The following is a 27,740-nucleotide window of genomic DNA, read 5'->3' as shown; positions in this document are numbered from 1 at the left end:
AGGTTTCAGATTGGTTCCCAGAGCTACCTAATGAGAATACAAGCAGACACAGAAGAACACACAGCGAATGGATACAGAGAGCAGGCTTGGGGGGGGTGGGGGGGCGGCGGTGGGGAGAAATAAATCTTTAAAAGAAAAAAAGACAAAATGACCCAATTTAAAAATGGGCAACAGACTTGACATTTGTCCGAAGAAGAAATACAAATGGCAAAAAAACATATGAAAAACTTGTTCAGCATCACTAATGATGAGGGAAATGCAAATCAAAACTACAATGAGGGAAGCGGACTTGTCCCAGTGGTTAGGGCATCCGTCTACCACATGGGAGGTCCGCAGTTCAAACCCCGGGCCTCCTTGACCTGTGTGGAGCTGGCATATGTGCAGTGCTGATGTGCAAAAGGAGTGCTGTGCCACGCAGGGGTGTCCCCCGTGTAGGGGAGCCCCACGTGCAAGGAGTATGCCCTGTAAGGAGAGCCGCCCAGCGCGAAAGAAAGTGAAGCCTGCCCAGGAATGGCGCCGCACACACAGAGAGATGACGCAACAAAAAGAAACACAGATTCCCATGCCGCTGATAACAACAGAAGCGGACAAAAAAGAACACACAGCAAATGGACAGAGAGAACAGACAACTGGGGGTGGGGAGGGTAGAGAAATAAATAAAAATAAAATCTTAAAAAACTACAGTGAAGTATCATTTCACACCTATCACACAGACTGGCCTCTCTTGAAAAGACAAAGCTGCAAGTGTTAGAGAGGATGTGGAGAGATAGGAATAGTTACTTATTGTTAGTGGGAATGCAGAAAGGTACAGCCACTGTGGAGAACTATTTTGCAGTTCCTAAAGAAGTTGAATATAGATTTGCCATTTGACCCTGCAGTACTGTTACTGGTTCTGTACCCAGAAGAACTGAGAGCAGTCACACGAATAGACACTTGCACACCTTTGTTCATAGCAGTGTTATTCATGATAGCCAGAAGTTGGAAACAACCTTGGTGTCCATCAGTGAATGGATAAGTAAATTGTGGTGTATTCACACAATGGAATATTATGCAGCTGTAAGAGGAAATGAAGTCGTAAAGCGAATGACAACATGGATGAACCTGGAGGACATTATGTTGATTGAAACAAGCCAGAGACAAAGAACAAATAATGTATTATTGCGCTATTATGAACTAAATATATTGTGTAATGTATGATTCCATTTATGTAAATATAAATATAAATCAGTTTATAAAGATGAAATTTGATTAGTGGTTCTGTAGGGCTAGGGAAGGCATGCTAAGGAGTGTGGAGTTTTTCTTTTTGCAGTAATAAAATAATTCTGAAATTTTTTGTGATGAATGTACAACATTGTGATTATACCAAAAGCCATTGATTATATACTTTAGATAGACTGTATGGTATGTGAATACATCTCGGTAAAACTGCTTAGTAAGTATGTAAATAAATATGCAAGAATAGCCCAAAATAGCAGCTATGTACAGCAGGGGAAACACAGATTAGGAGGTGAAGAATTTTCTTGTTTTATTATTATTATTATTATTGAAATAATGAAAATGCTCTAATAATGATTGAAATGATGAGTGCACAACTATGTGATTATATAAAATTCTCTTGATTGTACACTCTGGATGAATTGTATGCTTTATTAATATGTATGAATAAAATTGATATGTTTTTTAAAAAGGAATTATACACCATGATCAAGTTAGCTTTTATCGCAGTTATACAAAATTAATTAGTGTAATAAGCCTCATTAATAAATTGGAAAAGAAAAATCACATGATCCTCTCGATTGACACAGAAAAGGCACTTGACAAAATATAGCATCCTCTCTTGATAAAAACACTCCGAAAGATAGAAATAGAAGGACGCTTTCTCAACATGGTAAAATGCATGTAGGAAAAACCCATAGCTAGCATTGTACTTAACAGTGAAAGACTGAAAGCTTTACCGCTGAGCTCAAGAACCAGATAAGAATGCTCACTGTCACCACTGTTAACAAATATTGTGCTAGAAGTTCTAGCTAGAGCAATTAGGTTATTTAAAGAAATAAAAGGCACCCAAATAGGAAAGAAAAGAAGTAAAATTTTCACTATTCACTGATGATATGATCCTATATCTAGAAAATTCTTAAAAATCCACACAAAGCTTTTATTATAGAACTGATAGACAAGTTCAGCAAAGTGGCATGATAACAGATTAATAGGCAAAAAGCAGTAGTGTTTTTATGTACTATTGATGAGCAATCTGAGGAGGAAATCAGAAAACAAATCCATTTATAATAGTGATTAAAACAATCAAATATTTAGGCAGAAACTTAACCAAGGACATAAAGGACCAGTTTTCAGAAAACCACAAGACACTGCTAAAAGGAACTGAAAAAGAATTAAATAGAAGGATATTCTGTATTCATGGACTAGAAGACTAAAGATTATTAAGATGTCAGTTCTACCCAAACTGATTTACAGACTTAACGCAATCTCAAGAAAAATCCCAACAGCCTTTTTTGCAAAAGTGGAAAATCCAATTACCATATTTATTTGGAAGGGTAAGGAGCCCTGAATAGCCAAAAATGTCTTTAAAAAGAACAAAGTTGGAGAATTCTAACTTCCTTACTTTATTATATATTACTTAGCTGCAGTGGTAAAAATAGCATGGTGCTGGCATTAAGATAAAAATTAACCAATGGAACTGAATCAAGAACTTAAACAGACCCTGATATCTACAGTCAGGTAATTTTGAAAAGGCTGTCAAGCCCACCCAGCTGGGCCAGAACAGCCTATTTAACAAATGGTGGGAGAACTGGATCTCATCTCCAAAAGAAATAAAGAGGACCTCTATCTCAAAACAATATACAAAAATGAACTCAAAATGGATCAAGGACCTAAATGTAAAAGCTACAACCATAAAACTCCTCGAAGAAAACATAAATGAAAACATCTTCAAGATCTTATGGTAGGTGATAGTTTCTTAAACCTTATACCCAAAGCACAAGCAACAAAAGAAAAAACAGACAAATTGGACCTCCTCCAAACTAAGCACTTTTTCTTTATAAGACTGTAAAGAAAATAAAAAGCCAACCTACTCATTGCGAGAAAATATTTGAAAATGGCATATCCCATAAGGGTTTAATATCCATGTTGTTATATAAAGAGAACATGTAACTAAATGATAAAAAGTCCAATTAAAATGGGCAAAAGACTCGATTAGACATTTCGAAATCCAAGAGGAAATACAAATGACCACAAAGCACATCAAAAAATGCTCAGTATCACTAGGTATTAGGGAAATGCAGAGCAAAAACAGAGATACCATTTCATACCTTATGGAATGGCTATTATTTACCAAGAAAAACAAAACAGAAAACTAGAAGTGCTTGGAAAGGTTGTGAAGAAACAAATACTCCTTCACTGTTGTTAGGAATATAGAATGGTGTAGTTGTTATGAAAGACAGCTTGGTAGTACCTCAGCAAGCCAGATAGAGAACTCTCATTACTAGGAATACATTTAGAAGAATTGAAAGCCAGGTTGTGAACTCACATTTGTATATCAGTGTTCATAGTAGCATTATTCACAGTTGCTAAAATACAGAACCAACCCAAGTGTCCATCAACCAATGAATGGATAAACAAAATATGGTATATACATACAATGGAATGCTATTCAGCTGTACGAAAAAATGAAACCACATGCATATCACAACATAGATGACTCTTGTGAGCCTTATGTTTTCTTAAATAAGCCAATAAGGTTAATTGAAATGTGTGGAAATGAATAGAGTTGAGAGTAACAATATAATGAGTATAACTAACACTGCTGATTTATAAATGTGATTGTAGCTGAAAGGGGTAGTCTATGAATATAAATGTCAATTGAAAGGAAACCAGAGAATAATCTAGGCTGTGTGTGTATGTATAAATAACAGTGATTTGGTGGTGGATGGAGATTGTGGTTAATGGTATAAATATAAGAAGGCTTTCTTACTAAGTAGTAAGAATCTGGTGATACATGGGGAAATAACTATTGTAACTTACGGATGGTAGTTAATAATATTTTTCAGTAATGGCAAGAAGACATTTTTTCAATATTAGGGATAACAATAGGGGAATGGGGGATGTGTCATGGGGTATGGGATTTTTCCTTTTGGGGTATTTAAAATACTCTAAAATTGAGGTGAAGACAGCACAGCTCTGATGAGAATGAGAGCCACTGAGTGTGCACTTGGAATGGATTGTACAAAGCATGGGACTGTATAACACAGGCATAGTGGACTGTAGTTAGTGGATAGTGAACTGTAGTTAACAGGGCAAATATGAGAATGTTTCCTCATGAATGATAATAAATATACTAATATGGTGTTAATAATTGGGTGTTTTGTGGGGAAAATATACCTATACCAAATGTAAGATGTGGGCTGTAGTTAATAGTAATATTTTAATGATGCTCTTTCATAATAACAAATGTTTCACAACAATACAGGTGTTGGTGGTAGGGAGATGTATGGGAGACTTGTATGATGATGTGCATGTTTTTTTTTGTAAATGTAAAAATTTTACCATATAGTTGTTTATGTATGTTCATGTATGAATGATAGACCCCAATAAAATTTTATTTTAAAAAGTGGATTAGCACAGTATCTTTACTTTCTTATTCCACTTTGAAGATACCCAAGTTGCAGCCATGGAGATTACATTATGGGTGTGGCTGACACTGAACTAAAGTGGGTTTTTTCCTTCCAATATGTCTTTAAATTCAATTCCTGAGACACCAGTATTTCAAAGAGATAGAGTTTGTTTGCACAAGCAATAGAGCACAGTGGCCTCATGGCCCAAAACTGCCTCCCTTATCTTCAGAAATTTTAGTATAACTTCAGGGTGCTAATGAATAATTGGGGGGGAGCCGGACATAGGTTCCTTCATTTATAAACGTTAAGGGTCTGAACAAGATGGGGATGGACCCCAAACCAGGAGAGTCACAAACTTACAGTCATTTCAGAGATCAAGGTTCTGGGATAGAAAAGTACAGAATAGAGGTCAATCACAAGGTTTTTCATATGGATAGTAAACAGAGGAGGACAGAATGGTTACCATCCCAATAGTGAACATACAGGAGAGTGCGTCTAATCCATAAACAAGTATAAGTTCAATCTAGAATTACATCACAAAGGTAAGCCTACACAAGGGTGAGTTTAAGTCTAGAGGAACTGTAAACAGGGGTGAGACCATTCTGGCTAACTTCAGTAATTTCGGTATTAACCTTTTGCTATTTTATAATATAAAGGCATCTAAAGAATGATTTAGTAATCATAATTATTTTTTAATTCTTAATCCTTAGTTACATGGTTTAGTCAAGAAAGAACTCAAACTGGCACACCTATTCTCAAAAAGGGGTTCTTGGTTTGAAGATGATGTTGGTGCAGCAATGTGAGTGCTAGAGTGTGTGAGTGTTGTTGGGGGGTGGGGGTTGGGCCATCTAAAAAGCTGGGGGGTAGGTTGGAGGAAGGAACAGGTAAACTCTGGGGTGGTAGAGGTCTATGGTTGGGAATAAAAGATGGGAGTGTTATTTTGGCAAATGTGACGGGAAGATCATTGGTGTAGGGTGTCAGTGATGGGTTATGTGTGGGGAAAGGTGTACTTGGGCATACCTATATGTAATATGAATATATTCATGTTGTCATAAGGTGTTATCTCATAGGATGGAGACCCACACAGTAACTACGAAAATATTAAATTCCCATCCTGGGGAGTCGTCCTTTCTGTAATAGAGTGACAAGAATCTCTAGAGTATATAGGCAGTGCCTAATAAAAAAGAATCAGGCCAATATGTCAAGCCTTCATTTTTTTTTTTTAAGATTTTATTTTTTATTTATTTCTCCCCCTTTCCTCCCCCCAGTTGTCTCTTCTCTGTGTCCATTCACTGTGTGTTCTTCTGTGTCCACTTGTATTCTTGTCAGCGGCACCCAAAATCTGTGTCTCTTTGTTATGTCATCTTGCTGCGTCACCTCTCCATGTGTACGACACCACTCCTGGGCAGGCTGCACTTTTTTCGCGCCATGTGGCTCTCCTTACGGGGCACACTCCTTGCACGTGGGACTCCCCTACGTGGGGGACACCCCTGCATGGCACGGCACTCATTGCGTGCATCAGCATTGTGCATGGGCCAGCTCACCACAGAGGTCATGAGGCCCTGGGTTTGAACCCTGGACCTCCCATGTGGAAGGTGGATGCTCTATCAGGTGAGCCAAATCCACTTCCCCCAATCCTTCGATTTTAATGCCTGTACTTCTGAACCTTATTGCTGTAGAATTGAAACTTAGCCTAATAATAACTAATTTGCCTCCTGAAAACCTCCTTGTTACTCAGTTGTGGCTAAACTCAGCAAATAAATTTACTACCTTCCCCCTGACTAGGGACATGACTTCTGGGGATAAGCCCCCCTGGCACCTAGAGCCAAGTGCCAAAAGGGGGAAACATTAAATACAAAAGAGTTTTTATGGCCAAGAGATTTCAAAGTGAGTTGGAAGGTCATTCCACAGGTTGTTATACATGTCTCAGGTGGATCTCACTAACTGCAACAGTAAACAAAGCTTCAAACGGGTACTCTAGAGACATCTGGACCCTAATTGTCAAAGCACACAACCCCGCGAAATCAGTACCCTTTTAGTGGGCCTTATCGTGTAATATATGATAACTTATTGCCCAGTGTAACAGTTAGACTCATTTATAATACCCCTACGCATGATTCTTCCCTGTTATTTGAACCTGTAATTAGCACTGTATCTTTTAAATACATGTCCCAGAGACTTAAGTCTTCTGTCTGTTCATATGCCAGTTGAGCCCTGAGTCTCAGCATAGTTGCAGCCAACACCTTCTCTCCAGTTCTTCAGACTCACCCTGGACAACTAACAAAATGATGATAATGGGCAATTCCCATCCCCAAAAGAAAAAAGTATCTACAACTACAAACAAAAAAATTTCTTCTGTCTGCCCCATAAGATCTAAGCCCCCTCTCAGTTTGAAGCAGTGCAGGCATTACCATCCCCAAATCCTCAAGATTTAGGAATGTACAAACATAAGGGGGGAATACAACCATGGACCAAAGTAGGCTTATTATTGTAGTAATGGATGAACTTGTAACATTGATAGAAAGGTACTGGTTATCAGAAGTTTGAGGAGGGGTGAATGGGTAGAACTTAGGGCATTTTTAGTGCATTGGAATTGTTCAGCATGATTTTGCAATGATGGATACAGGCCATTATACATTTTGTCAAAACCTTTAGAATTGTACAGTGCAAAGTGTAACCGTAATGTAAAGTATAGACCATGGTTAGTACCAGTGCTTCAATATTTGTTCATCAGTTGTAACAAATGTACCACACTAATGTCAGATATTATTAATAGGGGAAAATGTGTGAGAAGGAAGGTTGGGGTATATGGGAGTCCTTTATATTTTTGATGTAACTTTTCTGTAATCTAAAACCTGTTTTGAAATAACATTAAAAAGAAAAAGAAAGAACAAACTAGAATTAGCATACCCGTTCTCAAATAGGGTTCTTGATTGGCCATCTAAATGATTGACTAGTGTGCTTTTATATGTTTCAAGTAAAAAATTTTTCAGGCATGTATGTTTCATTTTTATTACTCTTGGCTCTGTTGGACTTTTGATTGTTTAATTATATTTCTAATTTTATCAGTCAATATGTTTTTATTTAATTAGGAAATTGTATTTTATTGAATAACACTAGTAGCCCAGTCATCTCAGCTCTTTCACTTTTGTGATGGAAATATTTCAATGATGAAACAAAATGCCATTTTAAGCTTTTCTTTAAAATGAACCTAACCACCTTTTAACTATTTACTTACTTACTTACTTATTTATTTATTTATTTATTTATTTATTTATTTATTTATTTGGCTGTGTGGGGGAATTGTACTTGGGAAGCAGATGCTCAACCACTGAACTACACCACTTTCCAGATCACCTCATTTTTATGTTTATTATTTGGTTTTGCATTATTTGGAGTCTGCATTTTCTTTTCTTTATTTTTTTAGATTTATTTATTCCTCTTCCTTTCCCCCCTCTTGTCTGCTGTGTCCATTCGTTGTATGTTCTTCTGCATCTGCTTGCATTATCCAGCAGCGCTTGGAAACTGTGTCTCTTTTTTGTTGTGTCATCTTTCTATATTAGCTCTCCATGTATGCGGTGCCACTCCTGGTCGGGCTGCGCTTTTTTCACGCAGGGTGACTCTCCTTGCGGGGCACACACCTTGTCTCCTTGTGCATGGGAGATCCCTACGCAGGGACGCTCCTGTGTGGCACAGCACTCCTTGCATGCAGCAGCAACACTGCACATGGGCCAGTTTACCACACAGGTCAGGAGGCCCTGGGGATTGAACTCCAGACCCTCCATATGGTAGACAGATGCTCTATCCATTGAGCCACATCTGCTTCCCTCCATTTTCTTTTGATTCCTTGTTTCTTTATACAAAAAAGCGAAAAGAAAGAACCTCGGAATTATTAAAGAAAATGACTTTTAAATGAAAATTATAATTGATATTACTTCAATTTTGAACAATGTGCTTTGATTAAAAAAATATGGAGGAATAATATATTAGCAAAGAAATATATTTAGCAAAGAAAGTAATTGCGTTCCTTAGTAGGTGGTTGTACGTCGAGTATTAAAATGAAATGATTCTTGGTATATCATTAAAGCAAGGACTAATAGAAAGAAGGGGTAAAGAATTCAGTTACCTTTACCTGGCATGGAATTTGCTTTCATTACCAAACATAAATATTGTAGTTAAATTGGTTAAAATAACTTCTAATTCTCCAGTCATAAAATTTAACAACCTATTAGCATTTTACTCATGTATTCTTCTTTCATCCTTTTACTAAGCAACCTTAAATACATATCACATCCCCCTTATATCCAAAGGCTTTCCTCCTGAACTCATTAGCTATTTCTTCTTTATGGGGTCATTCCATAAGCAATATTGCAAAGTATAATAATCTCTATCTTATGAAAAAATTCACCAAAATACTTCCCTAAACCAAAATCCTCCATTGAGTTCAGATTCTGTTCCTTTTTTTTAATTAAGAGAATTCTCTAAAGAGTTGTCTATCCTCTCCTCTCAGTCTCTATTTTAATCACCCCATTTAGATTTATAAACTCATTTTTGTAGTACTATAGATCTTGTCAAGTCAGAAGTTCATTTCAGCTTTGCCAGTATTAAATTGTAATTCTCAGTCCTCAGCTGTCATCTCAGCAGCTTCATTATGGTTGATCATTTCCACTTAGCTTCTGTGACATCAGTCTCTTGATTTTCTTCCTACCTCATTGGCTGTTCCATCTTAGTTTCTTTTTGTGATTCCTTCTTTTCTACCAGATTTCTAAATGTTGGAGAATGTCAGACTCTCAACTCTGTACAAAATACCCCCAGGTGATCTTACCTAGTCTCCATGAATTTTTTTAGAACTTTATTTTGAGATATTTTCAAACTTACAGGGCAGTTACAAAAACAATACAAACTCTATAAATCCCATGAATTTTAAGTGCCATCTCTTCATTCATGAGTCCCAAATTTGTATCTCATTTCTTGACAAGAGTCTCCTCTTTTAGCTACAGACCATAGTACCTTCTTATTATCTCCACTTGAAGATTTAATAAGATTTCAGAATTAACAGATCCTAAACCATGTTATGCATCCTAACTTCTCCAGCTTTTCATCCTTTAGTAGTGTTCCCATCTCAGGAAATGGCACCGTGTTGTATATCCTTGACTTCTTCCTTGCGCAGCATCTCCTATATCAGGAAATGTCTGTACTTTCAAAATATACCCAAATCTGACCATCTTTTATGACAAATCTGCCATTACTACCCTCGTCTTTTTTTCCCCAAGATTTATTTTTTATTTGTTTCTTTCCCCTTTCCCCCTCCCCCAGTTGTCTGCTCTTTGAGTCCATTCGCTGTGTGTTCTTCTGTGTCCACTTGTATTCTTGTAGGTGGCACCGGGAATCTGTGTCTCTGTTTTGTTGCATCTTCTTGCTGCATCACCTCTCCATGTGTGCGACACCACTCCTGGGCAGGCTGCACTTTTTTTGTGCAGGACGACTCTCCTTATGGTGTGCACTCCCTGCACGTGGGGCTCCCCTATGTGGGGACACCCCTGCATGGCACAACATTCCTTGCACGCATCAGCACTGCGCGTGGGCCAGCTCACCACATGGGTCAGGAGGCCCTGCGTTTGAACCCTCCCATGTGGTAGGCGGATGGACACTCTTATCAGTTGAGCCAAATACGTTTCCCACTACCCTGGTTCTTCATCACCAGTTCTTCCTTGGATTATTGCAGTAGCCTCCTAACTTGGTCTTTCTGCTTCCATTCTTTGCTTCTCTATTGATAAGGAGCAAAAGGGGTTCCTTCCTCCATTTGCATTTTTAAAGCCAATTCCTGAGACACTGAGGTTTCAGAGAGAGAAAGGTTGTGCAAAGCAATGGAGCACAGTGGCCCATGGCCCAAAACTGTCTCCCTGATCTGCAGAAATTCTAATATTTTATAACATCGGGGTACCAGTGAATAATTGGTGTGGAACTGAATACAGGCTCCTTCATTAATAAACATTGAAGGACTGAACAGGATGGAAGGACGGGAGGATTGGGAGGGGCGGGTGGTTAGCACACTATGGTCAGTTGCAAGAATTTGGGATAGGGATATACAGAACAAAGATCAGTATAAGGTCTTTCATATGGATATTAAATAGAAGTGGGGAAAGTGGTTATCATTCCAGTAGTAAGTACTACTGGGTGAGATTAATCTAGAATTACCATCACAATAGTTAGAATACACATGGGTGAGGTTAAGTCTAGAGTAACCATAAACGGGTGGGACCACTCTAGCTAGCTTCAGTAATTTCAGGTATTAAAGTTTTGCAATTTTATACTATAAAAGCATCTATATAATAATTTAATAATCATACTTATTTGTTAATAATTCTCAGCACCACTATAGCATTAACAACCTTAAAATAGCCATGTATTGCTTCTGTATTATTATTGCAGTTTTCCTGTATAAGTTTGAAATTATTTCAAATTAAAAAGTTTTTTAAATTGTGCAAAAAAAAAAAAAAAAAAAAAAGCCATACATAAGCCAGAGTGATCCTTGTAAGACCTAAGTCATATTTATCCCTCTCCAGGGTCCTTTAGTGACTTTCTTTCACTCTTAAATGTATTGCATTTTGTTCCAAGGCCTGCAAGATATATCCTGTGGCTATTTCTCTTTTCTTAATTTTTAGCACTCTTCCTTTTGTTCGTTTTCCTCAAATGTGCTTGCAAGCATCCTCACAGTGGATGCTTTTTAACATCCTGGTTAAAAACCAGGAATCTCTTCTATGAGAAATTTTTGTGCTCCCAGGTTTTCACTATCTACTGTGATTCCCAGGGTCCCATTTTGTTCTAGGCTCTAGCCTCTGACAAGCAGAAGCTCTTTTCTTTGCTTATGTGGCTTATAAGAATGCAGAGAATCCCATTTGAGTCAATTAATTTAACTAGTTCTTACATTTTAACATCATAAGATTTTATACCACCTACAGATTTATTGTATGATAAGTGATAAGTTAAAATTGCATATTCAAATTAGGTGCTTTATTAGAAATTGACATCTCTGAAAAAGCTTTTTAATCTCCAGTGCATTTTGAAATAAGGGTTTAAAAATTTTTTAATAGACAATAGATGCATGTACTGAAAAATCACAGGGGAGCAGATGTAGCTCAAGTGGTTGAGCGCCTGCTTCCCATGTATAACGTCCCAGGTTTGATCTCTCATACCTCCTTAAAAAAAATCACAGATACAAAAAGGTATACTTTAAAGAGGAAGTATTTCTGTCTTCCAGCCAACCAATTCAATTTCTCATCAAAAACCAGTAGTTTCTTATGGATTCTTCCTGAGATATATTTTTTAAATGTATAAATAATAATATGTTACCGGATTTCGTTTAGGTTCTTTGACTATGCTGGAGAAATGAATTTCAAGAGCACGTCAGGTGAGTTAGGCCTGTAATTTATTCAGTTAGGGAGGGAAGAGAAATGGGAGAAAATAACAGAGCAGGGGTCCGAGGTAGAGAGGAAGGGGCTGAAAATTGATAAAGAGGGCTGATTTACAGGCTACAATTTCCTATTATAGGTTATAAACTTGTGTGGTGATCCAAGCAGGGGGTAAGCTACTGGAGTCCAGGGTCCAGAGGCAAGAGAGCACGAGAGAGAGAACTCAGCCCAGGCGTTGCTTTTTAAACTGCTAATTATTCCACCCCTTTGCTAATGGAGAGGAGGAGTTCCAGCTGTTCACCACTTAGATTGCTTATTTCCCCCATCAATCTCCCAGGAAGACCCACTGATAAAGTCCTTGAGGGAATATCCGGGGCTACTCCTGGTTCCAGACGAAGTCTTTTGAGTGGCAGAATCTTGGTGGAGGGTCTTCCAGCAGTCATCTTGGGGTTGCTGATGTCCATGTGGACTTTTTGCCAGGTTCCAGATCCATCTATTGATTCCCTGTCTTACTAGCCTGCTTCACATACACACACATAATTTTTAAAAATACGGCAGTGGTAAGCTAATAAGTATATTTTCCCTCACTTTGATTTACTTAGTGAAGCTCATTACATATAAAATTGACTTGTTCTTTTATTGGAGGTACCAGGGATTGAACCCAGGATCACATACATTTGAAGCTGGTGCTCAACCACTGAGCTGCACCTGTTCTGTCTCATACTTTTTTAATATATGTAATATTTCATTGTAGGTGTATATATATAATTTATTTAACTTCCCTTTGTGCCATTCTTAGAAAGGTTTTCCCCACTTTAACACTTAAAAATAATTCTTCCATGCTTTCTTTAATAAACCTTAGATACAGCTGGAAATTATTTTGATGTAAGTTAGGGTGGCTACCCTTTTCTCCCATTTCCGTATCCTGAATTTAGAGGTAGAGATTTTATAAGTTGCTTGTAATATTATACTTTAGTATTCACTCCTTCTGTACTATAAAACTTAAACTACTGACAACATGAAATGCATACTCTTTCATTCATGAAACTGTTACTGAGCATGTGCTGTGTAGTCAGTTACTGGGGATTAAATGTTGAATGGAGAAGTCTCTAACCCTTTTAGTTGTTTACAGTCTGGTAGACTTATTACACTTATGTGTGTGTGTAACAATCTGCTTCCTTATTTATATTTTCTCTCCAACCTTCTCTTATTAAGAGAATTTTCAAATAAATAGAAACATTGAAAGAATAGTATAACGAATATCAGTAATATCACATCCTCTTGTGTTCTCACCCCCATTCTATGTGAAAGTAAGTTGTACATATCCTACTGCTTCACTAGTAAGTTCTTCAGCATGCATCTCCTAAAATAATCAATTATACTATTATTATACTAAGAAAAATGTACAGTAATTTCATAATATCTTGCCATACCAGTCCATATTCAGTGTTCCCAAAATATCCATTTATAAGTTTTATTGTTATATTTTAAAAATTAAGATTTAATCTCTGTCCATGTTTTACATTCAGCAGTTATATCTCATTGTTTTTCTTTAGAACAGTCCCCCCACTTTTTTTTAATACCCCACAACTCTGACTTTCTGTAGAGTTCTTGGGTGATGTGGTGTCTTATAGAATATCCCACATTCTGAATTTGTATAATTATTTCCTTTTGGTATCATTTAATTTGCTTTTCTGCCTCCCATATTTTCTCTATACTGTAAGTTTTATTTAGATATAGCTTGATTAGTGTAAAATCATGTTTTTCGTAAGAATTCATAGTTCATGTGTACATGATGTCATGGGAGGAAACAAAAAGTGTTAAGTATTTCATTCATTTGCTCATATAGCTAAGAGAATGAGTATTATAAAAATGTGTTCCCCAATTTTCCATTTGTAAATCAACTGGATTTATTTTTTAGCACCAAGAAAATATCTGACAACCATTTACCTAAAGGTTTTAGCATCAGTTGTCTGAATTGATTATTCTTTTGGAAAGTATAAAGTAGTAATTTTCTATTTCTATTATTTCCTTTAAATTTATTACCAGGCATTTTTCTGTGAAAAAAATTTCCCCCTCCCCCTTTAACATCACTATGGACTCTAGTGGTTATTCATCACCACAGTTTCTAGTGTTCTAGTTGTCTTTTTCTCTAGCTCTGTAAAGGAGGGAAAAATCCTAACCATCTTTTTTTTTTTATTTTGAAGATTTATTTTATTTATTTCTCTCCATCCTGTTGTCTGCTGTCTGCGTCCATTTGCTCTGTGTTCTTATCTGGTGGCACTGGGAAACTGTGTCTATTTTTTTGTTGCATCATCTTGCTCCATCAGCTCTCTGTGTGTGCAGTGCCACTCCTGGGTAGGCTGTGCTTTTTTCACATGGGGCAGCTCTCCTTGCAGGGCACACTCCTTGCGCATGGGGCACCCCTACGCAGGGGCACCCCTGCATGGCATGGCACTCCTTGAGTGCGGCAGCACTGCACATTGGCCAGCTTACCACATGGCTCAGGAGGCCCTGGGGATCGATCCCTGGACCCTCCATATGGTAGGTGGACCCTTTATCAGTTGAGCCATGTCTGCTTTCCCCCTATCTTTTCATCATTTTATCCCTAGAACCTAGTACAATACTTAACACAGAGTAGTTTCCTAATAAATTTGTCCTTAATGAATGAGTGACTACTTTACAGTGGGGAGCTGTTGAAAGATATCAGTTGAGGATGTAATATGGAACGATTTTTGTTTTAGAAAGATAATTTTGGTGTCTCTGGAGAAGGATAACTTAAGAAAAGTTTTCAGTTGGACTCCTGATTAGAAGTAATTTAACTCAAATAAACCTAATACTAAAGAGGAATTTAGTCTTTGTTTCACTCTGTCTTTATCCATTTTTTTGTGTACTTCTGGAGCAGTTAAATGTAGAATGGTTGTAGAGGTTTGAGAAAATATGGTTTCCTACATAGCCATGTGGATTGTTAGTACATTGTTGAAGATAATGCGGTAGTTTAGAAAGAGATGTGGAGTTTTGGAACTAGAAGGCAATTAGAGGAAATGGATTTGAGTACAGTGGACAGAATTTTTCTGTCTTGAGGAACTGCTGGTTTGGTGATGCTGTTTAATTAAGTTAGGGAAATAGAGGAAAATATTCTTGGCATAGGAATATGATGAATTTGATTTTAGAAATATTAAGTTGGAGGTCCTTAGGGTGCTAGTTAAATATATACAACTGGGTCTTGGAAGGAACATCTAAGTCAAAGATAATGGTGCTTAGGAAATCAGCAGCAAAAGTCAAGGCCATGAGTACAGACAAAATTACTCAGCCTGAGTGTGTAGAATGCAAGGAGGAGGACTGAACAGAGAAGTATGAAATAAATGGAAAGACAAATTAGAAAGGTAGGAAGAAATGTAGTGTCAAAAAGGTTTTCATCCCAGCGGTAGTACCAAATATCACATAAAGATTGAAGAAGTCTATTGGGTTTGACCATGAGGAGATCATTGATGATCTTAACAAGATCATTTCCAGTCAAAAGTTGGGAACCAGAGTACATGAAGTTCAAATTATTAATGATTGGGAGATGAAGTAGAAACAAACTAGTGTAGACTTTTTCCCCAGACATTTGACTATAAATCAAGGATGAATGAAGACAGTAGGACTGGTTTATTTTGGGGGATGGGAGAGACTTTAGCATATAGTTAGGAACAGTAAACAGATTTTTTATTTATTCTAGCTTGGCTAAATTTTTTTTTTGTTTAAATATTTGCCATTGTAAATACTGTCTGCTATATGGGTTTATTAGTGTTAGAGCAAACCTGAGTTCTAATCTCGGTTTCTCAGAAGAATCACCATAATAGTTATTATTACCATCTTTGTATCCCCTTCTGTGTGTCAGACTTTGTATTAGTAGACCATACATACTATATCACTAATTCTCACAACAAATAAACTACAAGGTTAGTATTATGCCATTTTACAATTAGGGAGACTCAGAGTTTACTTCTCAGGATCACACAGAGTTTTCAGGGATCAAGCTAGGATTCCATCCAATACAGATGTGTCTAATACTGAAGTTGGTGCTCTTTTCTCTGTTATCACATTGCCTTGCTTTCTAACTTAAAATAGTTTAAGTTTTGGGACACTGTTTCCTTATTTGCAAGAGGCTAGTCATAATTTGTCACACCTATATTTAAGTGTTTAAATGAATACTATGGTAATATCTATATTGTGTTGGAAAAAGAAAAATATATATATATTTGGCTAAATACCAAACAGACCTTATAAATGTGGTCGCCTTTAGCACTATCATTTGTCTAAACAGTATTTTACTTTTTAAGGTGGTGGTATCATGGATACAGAAATGTCTGAAGATATAGACCACAACCTAACTCCTACCCTTGACAGCATGTCTTATGGAATGCCGAATCAAACAGGATCTGAAAATTCATTGCTGGATGAAGATGATTATTTTTTGAACTCTGGGGATCTTGCAGGAATTCCAGTCGTTGGTAGTGACAATGAGGATGAACAGGATTTTAGTTCAAAGGACAATCTTGTTTCTTCAATTCATACTGATGATAGCTTGGAAATAGACAGAAGAGTCACACAGCATGAATCAGACAATGAAAATGAAATACAAATTCAAAATAAAGTAAAAAAAGACTTTCCTAAACAGTTTGATCAGGTTTCTGTCTTTAAATCCGTACGGAAAGATTTTAGTCTAGTAAGAGAAAACAGCAAAGAGACATTTTCTGGAAAGGAGAAAAATAGAGACCTAACTTATCATGAACGTGAAAAACGGTTGGATAAACCCCATAAAGATTTGGATTCAAGGTTGAAAAGCAGTTTTTTTGATAAAGCAGGTAATAATTGTTGGAATAGAACCATAAAACAGAAAAAATAACAAAGTACTCATAATATTAAAGCTCTTATTAATTGTGATGTTAAATGAAGTATGAACAGTTAAATTCATTGTAAGCTTGTCATTTTTCTTTTATCCTTGTTCTTTGCAGAGGGCTGAATTTCTCACAGTAACTTTTGGTAATGGTGTAAATGACTGAAAAATAGCTCTAAATCTCATATCTCACTCCCCTGCTCGCAATATTTTGATAAGAAGGCAAGGTATTCGAATCACCTGTTCATTTTCTGTGGTTGGATATTGGAACCTGAAGTTGAATTTAACTTCTGTGTGCTGTAAGCAGTAAATCAAACTGCTGTTCCACCAATTATTCTAAATTAGAGAGGGTTTTTCTTTTTGTTAACATTTCTATGTTGTGTTGTAGAAAGTTCTTGAGGCAACTTGAGCCTCTTTGCCTAGTGAGCCCTGTACTTTAGCTCCAAATCATTCTGGAATATAGCATATATTTTCTTACTTCTGTGCCTTTCTTTCTTCCTCCTGTTTCATTTGCCTGCATGCTATTTCCTCTCTTTATATATATGCCTGTGAAAGTACTGGTGTCCAATAAGGTGTAACTCATAAACCTCTTATACTCTGTAGTCATTAAACCTCTCCACTTCAAAAATGAATTATTTCTTTATTTGTAGTTCCACAGCATTTTGTACAGGCCTCATTATTTATAGTAGTCATCACACAATATTGTATTTCTATATTTGTTTTGGTTTACCTTCTAGTATAGGAGTTTCTTGAGGGCCAGACTATATCTTATTCATCTTTGTGTTCTCAAATCTAACCTGGTGCAGTAAAAATAATAATTTTTCAATAAATATTCTGTAGATGTAAAGGAAAGTAAGGTATACTTATACCCATTCTTATATTTCCTCTGAAAATAATAGGAAATATAAGGTGGAAAGAACAAACCGAACTGTTAAAGAGAGCAAGTGTTTTGGGTATCCCTTAGGTATAAGGCTGTGCAAGGGTATACTGTAGGGAATACTGAAGATCAGGAAAGTCCTTATCCTCAAGGAATGTAATGTCTGGTAGTAGAAGGAACAAGACAGGTCAGGTGGTAGATATTTTAATGACCAACTGAATATAATAAGAATTCATTTATAATTAAAGACCGTGGTAGAAGAGCTTGTCATAAGGTAATACAAGAAGATTTCTTTCAGATTACTGAAAGAGTATGTTTTAAGGATTCTTAGAAGAGAGATGATTTTGAATTCAGTGGACAGGAAAGGATTCATTGGAAAAGAAGAGGTGAATTTTAAACTGAGCTAATTATGGAAGACTTAAATTAAGATAGACAGGGGACTTGAACAATTAAGCAAAAATGGAGGAGAGCAAGTAAGCCATTTTCAGAGCATAATAAATAAAATAATCTTATTTGGGTTTGAGCAAGGAAAAGATGTGAGATAGGCTAAAAATTAGGTGGGGCCAGACTGTACAGAATCTTGAGTGAGGCTTCCTTTCAGACTTTTTTTTGGGGGGGACCCAGCTCACTTTAATGGGCATCTTTATTGGGAAAGAGAGGTGATAAATAAATGACAGCTTTTTAGGTCACTCTTTATAAGATTTGTTATTCATGTACATGTGTGTTGTTGTTTTTTTTTTCTTTCAATAGCTAATCAAGTTGAAGAAACATTACATACCCATTTACCACAAACCCCAGAAACAAACTTTAGGGTAAGTTTTCAGTGTATATGTAGATTGCTGTAACTGTGGCAAGTGTCAAAGTTTTCTCTATGTCACTTTCTAAACTGTAACTGTATGTGTTAGGTAGAGTGCTGATTTCCTTCTTTTCATTTATTATTTGGATAAAGGCATCTTTGGAGACTTTCTAAGAAACCTCAACTCTTAGGTACTTAATTTGTACTTGATATTTAGATGTATAGCAGATTTACGTTTAGGTAGAGGGACTCTGCTGAATGTCCCTAGACTTCTTCCTTTCCATTGAGCTTTTCTTTGGGTATTAAACCTGAAGAGGAATAATTTTTAAATCTGAATATTTATTAATCCTTTATATTGTGTTTTAGGATTCCAGCTACCCATTTGCCAATAAAGAATCCATTGGTTCGGAACTGGGGAATTCCTTTGCATCAAATATTAGAATTAAAGAAGAACCTTTGGATGATGAGTATGACAAAGCAATGGCACCACAGCAGGGACTACTAGACAAAATTAAAGATGAACCTGACAATGCTCAAGTAAACATTTCACCTTTTTTTTTTCTTCTTTTTGTTCCACACATTGAATTTTTCACTTCAGAGAGGAAGTTGTTGGTTAAGAAGTAGTTTGTTGACAGAATGAAAGGAGACTCCTATGAAGGTTGAGGCAGTTTGAAATATCTTGTGAGAATAATGCTAAAGAATCATCAAGAATTATATGGAATTATTCCTGAGTGGTAATTAAGGCTTTTAATCTACATTGTTTCTTAATACCATTATTCTGTGATTTTTGCAATGTATTTTAGGACAGTATTAGGGTAAGTGTGAGAGTCTTTATTGATTAGAGAGTGATATAGCAGACATGGCTGAAGGTTTATGGTGTTTTATGAAGGTTTATGGTGTGATTAAGTTCATATAGGGTAATAAGTCCCTTGTAAGTACTGCTAATGAAGTACAGGCAAAGTATGAATTTGTCAGGAGGAGTTAATGTACCGGTTATGTTTGGAAGGATTAATTGATTGAAGAGCCATTTGATTAGGTTAGTGGGTTGCAGGTAAAAGGCTTTGAAGAGTGATGTAAGATTCTGAGTTTGCAGTCTGTTGAGTAATAGGGGTAAGGGTAGAGTGCTGCTATTTCGAGGTTACTCTGGAGGTAAAAGTCTTGGAGTCTGCTCCTGTGAAGTCCTCAAGCCAGCGTAGTTATCCATGCAGTTAATGACATTTCAGTGATTGGAGTAGAAGAAAGTAGATGTTGCAGTCATTTTGGAATGTAGGAAATTGTCCAAGGGATGAATACACAGTAGCAGCAGTTTTTTGAGGGTGTTATGTGTTTTGTACAAATGACAAGAGTTCAGAGGATGAGAAGTAAAGATTGCATGAATGAGCTTTTTCTCTGAAATGAAATTTGGTCTGGAGAAAGCTTACCTTTCACTATCTTTCTGTTAGGGTTCTTGAAAATGTAAGACTTCTGTGAATTTTTCATTCATATTTCCTTGAGCAGGGTTTCTTAACCTTGGCACTGTTGATATTTTGAGCCAGATAATTCTTTGTTTTAGGAGGCTGTCCTATGCGTTTTGGAATGCATACCAGTATTTCTGGCTTCTAGTTACTAGATGCCAGTAGCACCCCTCTCACCCTGTTGTAACAACCAAGAATATCCCCACACATTGCCAAATGTCCACTGGGAGACAAAATCATCATCTGTTGAGAACCATTGTTTAGAGTAAGGGGGTTATAGAGATAGATGACTCACATGAATCAGACTAATCTCAGTTAAGCAAGAATTTCATGTTGCCCAGTGGAAGGTAGCTGTCCAGGGTAGTAGTGCTAAAGATGTAAGAGTTGGATGGATATGAGTATGCTGCCTACAAAGAAGATGGCAGAGTAAAAGGAATATGAAAATATTTGAATAGAAGGTAAATTGGAAGCATGTTTGTAGAAGCAGGTAGAGAGGAGATCTTAAATATCTGAATTAGGGATAAATAGATGTCTTGACACCCAGTTAGTGTTCATGTGGGAGTGCATTCCTCAGAAGACTACAGCCATGTCTGTTTGTACATTCCTCAGAAGACTACAGCCGTGTATATAGGACAAATGTCATTTCTCTTTACCTGTCCCAGTGTGGATGTGGGAAATACATAAGAAATCGTAATGCTATTGAGTACCAGAGGCGTCACTCTCTCTTTATACGTGACCCTTTCATCGGGACGAAAAGGTAGTAATAGCAAAGCTCATCAGGAAGGGTTATCAATATCCCTGTTTTGAAACCCATCAGAGGTTCCAATGACAACAATACAAATAGGATGGGAGTAGTCAGGAAACAGAAACACCTTCATTTTTGTATATTTCCTTAGAATGTAATAATATGTTATAAAATACCTAATGGGGAAGAACTTCCCCAAAGGCTCACCCATCTGAAATTAGACTTTTGAGGAATGTGAATAGAACCTGGGTGTAAGGTCCAGAAGCATTCTTTACCCTTGACCACTACAATAAGACAATCCCAGTATGTGAATGGGTAAATCCAGGTTTTCACTGGGCATTCCTCCCTGTTGTCGGCCACACCATCTCTTTAGGATCAGGCCTTTGATAATTCTTCTAGAAATCCCCCCAGGAATCTCATGTTATAAATTGCAGGTACCTGGTTTTTCCCTTCTCTTTTTTTGTACTTGTTCTTGTTCTTCCTCTTCTTCTTCTCCCTCTTCCTCCTCCTTTGTGTCTCTTCTTCCTTTTAGCTATCCTTCTCCCCATCCCACCTCTCCCCCCACTCCCCCATAGCCACTGGAAATTCTGTACTCCTTGCTCTTCAATACTGTGTAATGCTTATTACTTTTATTCATCTCCCATAGAATGGAAAAGAGGAGTTCCAGTATATTATTTTCTTAGTTTCTAATATAGTGCTATTGACCTAAATTTTAAATGCTAATAGACATAACCATAGTGACCAATCATCCTTTACTTTTGAACATCAATTACTAGTAGCTGTTCTCATGGTTAAATAAGATCATAACTTTAGCTTATAGTACCTTTTCAAAACCTCTTGGCTTCTTTCTGTCGTTAACTTGTAGCTTTGTTCTCAGCTTATTTCCTTATTCTCCTTCTTAAAGACATAATCCTCTTTGGTCTTAATTTCCTTACTTTCCCATATAAACCATTAAGGAAGGTGCTGAAATCTATGTTTATATTTAACTTCTTCTTCCCATTTGTACTTGGTTATTTCTTCCATTACAATTTTTTGCTTTCATCAGTCCTCTTCCTGCCTGTTTCTGGCATAACATTACTGTGGCCTTCCTATTTCATTTTATGTTACCTAATTTCTATAGCACTTTTGTAGTAACAGATGCTTTTACATGTGCTTTTTTGTTACATTTTCCTAACAACCCTGTATAAAATGGCCAGAGTCGAGGATATCAACCACATTTATAGAAGAGGAAGCTGAGATTAATAGAGGTTAAGTTAGTTACTTAAGGTCACATGGCTGAGGAGACAATCTGGGGCCATATTCAAGGTGGTCTTATTCTTATTAGTTTATTAATCTTTCTGTAAATAAAGAGACTTAATTTTAAAATAGAAGTTTTTAAAGGAGTGTCATAGATCTCATTTGTCTTCCTTCCTTTTTCCGTAAGGTCTAAAAACTGGACACTTAGTAAACATTACATTTAAATCAAACTTCTTTTTTTTTTCTTTCTTTTTGCTCATAATAATAGAAGGAGAGCTAATCTATACTTCCATTGAGATACATAGATTAGGATAGGAAAGCAACTAATTTTCACAATAGTGCTTTATATAGTCTTGGAAAGTATAATGCAACAAATTCAGTTGTTGATGGCTTTTGGGGTTTTTTTGGTTGTCTTTTTTTTTATCCTTCTTTTCCTCCCCCCCCCCCCCTTTTTTTTAAGCCAAGTCAAGTTAACTTGTCTTTAGAAGTTAAGTTCTTTATTTCTAAAATACTGTTCTGAAATACTGAAGGGATTTTCCTTTGTGATACACAGAGGAGCAGTAAAGGAATCACTAAAAGACTTATGTTTTATACCTATGAAAGCTTTTATTTTATTTTTATTATTATTTTTTAGTTTATTTTTTTCTTTTGTTCTTTGAAAACTTTTAGATTATCAGTGAGATTTTTGCTTCTCAAAATCATTTATTAATCATTTATTGGTCATTGCTTATCAGGTATTTGTAAAGTTAGGCATTGTAGGAAATACATAAACCAAACATGAATTCTGCCTTGAAGGCATTTTGCAAGATAGAGTACTTAAGACATAACCTTATTTTACTGTTTCATAAGTAATATGTACGTGAAGCTTAAGGACAGTGTTAAGTTTGGAATAGTTGCTATAGAGAATAAGAAAGAAAGATGATTGGAGACTAGTAAAGTATACTAATGAGTACCAATTATTTCTGTGGTTTTCTGAGTTTTAAAAAATTTATATTTTTTATTCTAATTTAAAATGTGCTCTATCATACTATATAACATAAGCATGTCAGAATGAGTCAATATTAGAAAATCTTTTAATATATATATTTCATCAACAGGTCAAATAAGACTATAATCATTTTATTAGCTACCAAAAGACATCTTATGTAATTCATTATGCATTTCTTATAATAGATACTCTCTTGATCATGGTAAAGAAATATCTACTTCTGACCAATAACAATCATCGAATTTAAAAGTAAAATGGTAGAAACCTTCTGTTAATAATTACTAAAAGAACATAAAATACTGATGTCACCATTATTATTTAACTCTTGTTGGATTTTGGCCCAATGCATGTTAAAGAAATTAGAAGAATAAATAATGGAAAAGGGGAGACAAAGTCATCATCATTCTCTGGTAAGGGTCTTTCTTAGAAAATTAATAGAATTAATGAAAATTTAGTGGTGTAGCTAGTTGAATTATATAAAAGATAGCAATATTTCTATGAACCAGTTACCCGATTAGATGATAACTGCTAAAAAGTACTTAGGTCAGATAAAAGACAATTTGAATGATTTTGGGAAGCCATTTTTAATGTAAGAAATTTTATGAAGATATCACTTATTCCTAAATTAAAATATAGGTTTGATGCAATTCTGATGAAAATATCAATATGCTTAGGTTTGTTATTTTGAAGAAGAATAAATAATATGTGTGCATGCATGTGCTTGCATGTACATATATAATACATTAAAGATTGTAAAAAATAGTTGAAAAGGTTGAGCATAGCAAACCCTATTAAACATCCCACAATTATTTTCATTAAGCTAATGTGACGTAAAGTCACATTATAGTGATATAGAATAGATAGCCCCCAAATAGACATTATATTTAAGAATTTGATATATTAATCAGTGATGAATGGAAGGAATTCATTAGCCATTTAGAGAAAGAAGATGAATACCCATAATCAAAAGGAAATAAATCCCAAACAAATTAAAACACGGGTTGGCAAATTGTGGGCTGCAGGCCAAATCCAGCCTGCCCCCCATTTGTTTTGTTTTATTTTTTTGTCCACTGTTTTGTAAATAAAGTATTACTGGAACATTGCCACAGTCATTCATTTACATATTTTCTATGGCTGCTTTTGCTCTGCAAGGGCAGAGTTCAATAGTTGTGACAGAAACCATATAGCCCCACAAAGTCGAAATTATTTGCTATCTGGCCCTTTACAGATAAACTTTGCTGACCCCTGGATTAAAGGACTGAATTATAAACAATGAAACCACTTTATTATTTTATTATGGAAGTAGAAATGTGTAAGAGATAGAAGAAGTCATAAAGGTAAAGATTGTCAGATTTTTGGCATAAAAATAGAAACTTTCAGTATGTAAAAGGTTTAATTCAAGCTACATGTTGAGGAAATGTTGATAAATGCTATGGAGGGTCAATATCATTACATCAGAATGCTTTTTTGAAAATGGACGTTACAAAAAGAATAGCCAATTGAAACTACAGTGGGAAGAGATCATTTAAATGTTTTTTCCCCCCATAGATTGCTGGGTTAAATATAATTGAGACCAGCTTTTTTTGGAAAATGGTCTGTTGTTATGTCTTAAGAACTTATACTATGTACCCTTTACCCAGTCATTCCACATTAAGAATCCTTTCTTCAGTAGGTAATCCTGTATGGAAGTATGAATATTCACAGAGATGTTCATTGTGGCATTACGGACTGTACCAAATATGTGGAAACATAAATAGACCAACATTGGGTTATGGTTTTATACTATGAGTTCTAAGCAGGGCCATATTGGAGCTTGAGGCAAAATGATAAATCAGTAACATTGATCCTATCTTTATTTAAAACTTTGATATTTTGTTCATTATAGCTTTTTTGCATTAGTTTTTTTTTTTTAATAGAATTAAAATACAGTTTATCTTGACTACTGAGATTTTTGGTGCCCCCCTCATTTTGTGCCTGAGATGAGTGCAACAGTGTGTCCCAGTCCTGTGTAATTTAATATGTCTATTAAATCTAGTATTAGATTGAATAATGTACAAATTTTAGTAATGTACTGACACCCCCCAGCACAACAAAAAGGGGTTATGTCTGAAATGGCTGAGAAGAAGGATCTACAGGTTTTTGCAAGTTTCAGTATGAAACTTTAACAGTGAGTTAAAATAGTAGTAGAGTATAAAAGCAAAGGACAGCACTGAAAACTTGTAGTAGAACTCACTTTTATGGTGGTTATTAGAGACTCAAAATATGTTTACATTCACTTAAAAATCTTTCAAATGAAAGGCTTTAAAAAATGTTTTTCTAGTATTTTCAGATTTTCTGGAATATATTTACAGACCTGGGGTCCTTGGATTCCAATTTAAGAAACACTGATATTTAGCAATTAGACATTATTTTTGTAGTAAAATGTAATAATATGCAAAGATTCAGATAATTCAGTTGATCAAAAAAACCCAGTTTATAAGAATGGTAAATTCAGCATAATTACAACTATATAAGAAATAAAACCTCTGAATAGAAGAGAGGAAAAGACTGGAAAGAAATATACCAAAAGAATAATAGTGGTTGTTTTGAGGTGATGGAAATATAATTAGAATCTTTTTCTAATTTCTACCTGTCTGAATTTTCTATGGTGAGTGTGTATTACTTTTATAAGAGATAAATATTATTATTAAATATATAAATGTCTGGTAGATACTTAGATTTTTTTCCCTCTGATCCTATCTTTATTGCAATTATAGTTTGCTTGCTGTTTTGCATGCTATTAGTTCTTGTTAATGTTAATATAATAAGCATTTTCTACTTCTATATAGGGATAGTAAAATGTTTTGAATGTTTGAATTTCTTTAGATGCCTTATACTTATTTTTTTCTATATATTTATTATTTTTTCCTTTTTTAAGGAGTATGGTCATGGCCAACAGCAAAAAACTCAAGACGGGGAACTGAAAATTAGTGCTGTGTTTTCAGTCAGTGGCAGTCCTCTTGGTAAGAAATAGAACTGAGTAAAGAATCATGCTTATTTATTCTGACCAGTATGAGAGAGGAAGTATCTACTTGAATTAGTAAACAGGCAGTTCTCTCTGTCCATTTAGAATGTCTTTAATTGTATATTGCATAATTAGTGTTGGGTTTTAAGACTCTAAAAGAGAAAGCATGTATACTTAAAATTCCTGTTAAAAAGTAAAGCATTTTTTCTTTAAATTTTTCTTTTTAAGCTCCACAGTTGACTACTGGCTTTCAGTCTTCACTGGCATCATCTGGCATGAATAAAATGCTTCCTTCAGTTCCAGCCACAGCTGTTCGAGTTTCCTGTTCTGGTTGTAAAAAAATCCTCCAAAAGGGGCAAACTGCTTATCAGAGGAAAGGGTCTACTCAGCTATTCTGCTCTACACTGTGCCTCACTGGATATACAGTTCCACCTGCCCGTCCACTGCCTCCTCCTACCAAGAAAACTTGCTCAAGTTGCTCAAAGTATAGCAGAATTCTAAATTATTTTCTTTAATTTCTTTTTTCTTTTAGCATACTCTGGTCTTGGTCTATGTATTGTGTTTAATTTTCCATGTTTCTGTATTGTTATTTGTTGTTGTTTTTGAGAAATACCACATTATTTAGTACCAGTATGATGCTGCTGCTTTCACCCTTTTTTAGTTGGTAGGTACTAAGCTTTCTTTGAGCTTTAAATAATGTGCCTTTTATAAAAGGTGGTTTTGCAACTGACTCTTCTATCCTTCTTAGCTGAGATGCTTTATAAAACAAAAACCACACCATTACATGACCACAGTGTTTTATCTTATAACTGTAGACAATAGATATTTAAATTCAATACATAGTTAAGATTTCATAGTTATCAGGGTAAAAAAAAAAGATAATTCCAATTATATATTGGAATTTATTATATATTTCTAATTGACTTTAGATGGCTTTCAAAATATGTATGTATCTTTTCAATATCTGTACTACTTCAAAGTGTCTATTGCAATTCTTAATCACAGTAAAAGGCGTATGATCTTATGACATTAGTAAGTTATGATATATTTGAGAAATATACATTAACTTGGGCTAACTTTGTAGGTGGTTGTTAGAAAACTATTTATTGAGTAAGTCAGGAGGAAAATAATGCCCTTTGTCTGAAACACATTCACCTCTTTTATTAAACTGTTCAAACCATAATTTATTACTTTTAAGTATTAGTGTTACTAGTTTCTCAGATGGATGTAGCCTTTCTCTGTCTGAAAAAGGAAAAAGAAGCTTCATCTTCTGGTACTGGTGAAAAAACACATAGTTTAGATGAGAGACATTTTAAGGAAATTTGAATATGGTTAGCAGTTCTGGAAGTTAATTATACACACATCCCTTTATGCTTTGTTTCTTTGAAACAACTGAAAGGTTAAGTTTTGGTTATATTTGAGGTAGTAAATGACAGTTTAAAGGTATGCCATAATTCATATAGCCCCATGTAGATTGACCTTTAAAATAGTTTCCTTTGAAAACTGTATTTTCCTTTTAACATTACTGATATTTAAATCAATAGTAACAACAACAAAAACTTCCACAACCTTTTGTTTTGAGTATTATTTTTTTAAGCTGATGGCACATTCTTTCTTTAAAAAAAAACAACAACTTTATTTTGAATTACAAACTTAAAGTGCAGTTGCAAAAATAATATAAAACCCGTACAGAGAGCTCCAACATATCCCACACTCAG

At 35.5% G+C, this 27,740-nt stretch overlaps 2 protein-coding genes across 5 annotated transcripts in view; one reads left to right on the top strand and one right to left on the bottom strand.

Annotated features, from left to right (window-relative positions):
- KIAA0319L (KIAA0319 like) overlaps positions 1-27,740 on the bottom strand; it is a 249,023-nt gene that overhangs the window by 46,846 nt on the left and 174,437 nt on the right. The gene's annotated exons all lie outside the window — the stretch shown is intronic.
- Positions 1-27,740, top strand: part of ZMYM4 (zinc finger MYM-type containing 4) — a 199,677-nt gene that overhangs the window by 116,926 nt on the left and 55,011 nt on the right. For all 4 annotated transcript variants that reach the window (XM_004472218.3, XM_012530540.4, XM_058303901.2 and 1 more), the window contains exons 3-7: positions 16,366-16,890; positions 18,550-18,611; positions 18,962-19,132; positions 25,936-26,020; positions 26,251-26,506. In XM_004472218.3, the coding sequence (XP_004472275.1) occupies positions 16,366-16,890; positions 18,550-18,611; positions 18,962-19,132; positions 25,936-26,020; positions 26,251-26,506 (1,099 nt within the window). The remainder of the gene's footprint in view (positions 1-16,365; positions 16,891-18,549; positions 18,612-18,961; positions 19,133-25,935; positions 26,021-26,250; positions 26,507-27,740) is intronic.

The sequence above is a fragment of the Dasypus novemcinctus genome, chromosome 9 (assembly GCF_030445035.2).
Source record: "Dasypus novemcinctus isolate mDasNov1 chromosome 9, mDasNov1.1.hap2, whole genome shotgun sequence".
Lineage (NCBI taxonomy): Eukaryota > Metazoa > Chordata > Mammalia > Cingulata > Dasypodidae > Dasypus > Dasypus novemcinctus.
The sequence above is the reverse complement of the archived record's forward strand: the minus strand, read 5'-3'. Positions and strand labels throughout refer to the sequence as shown.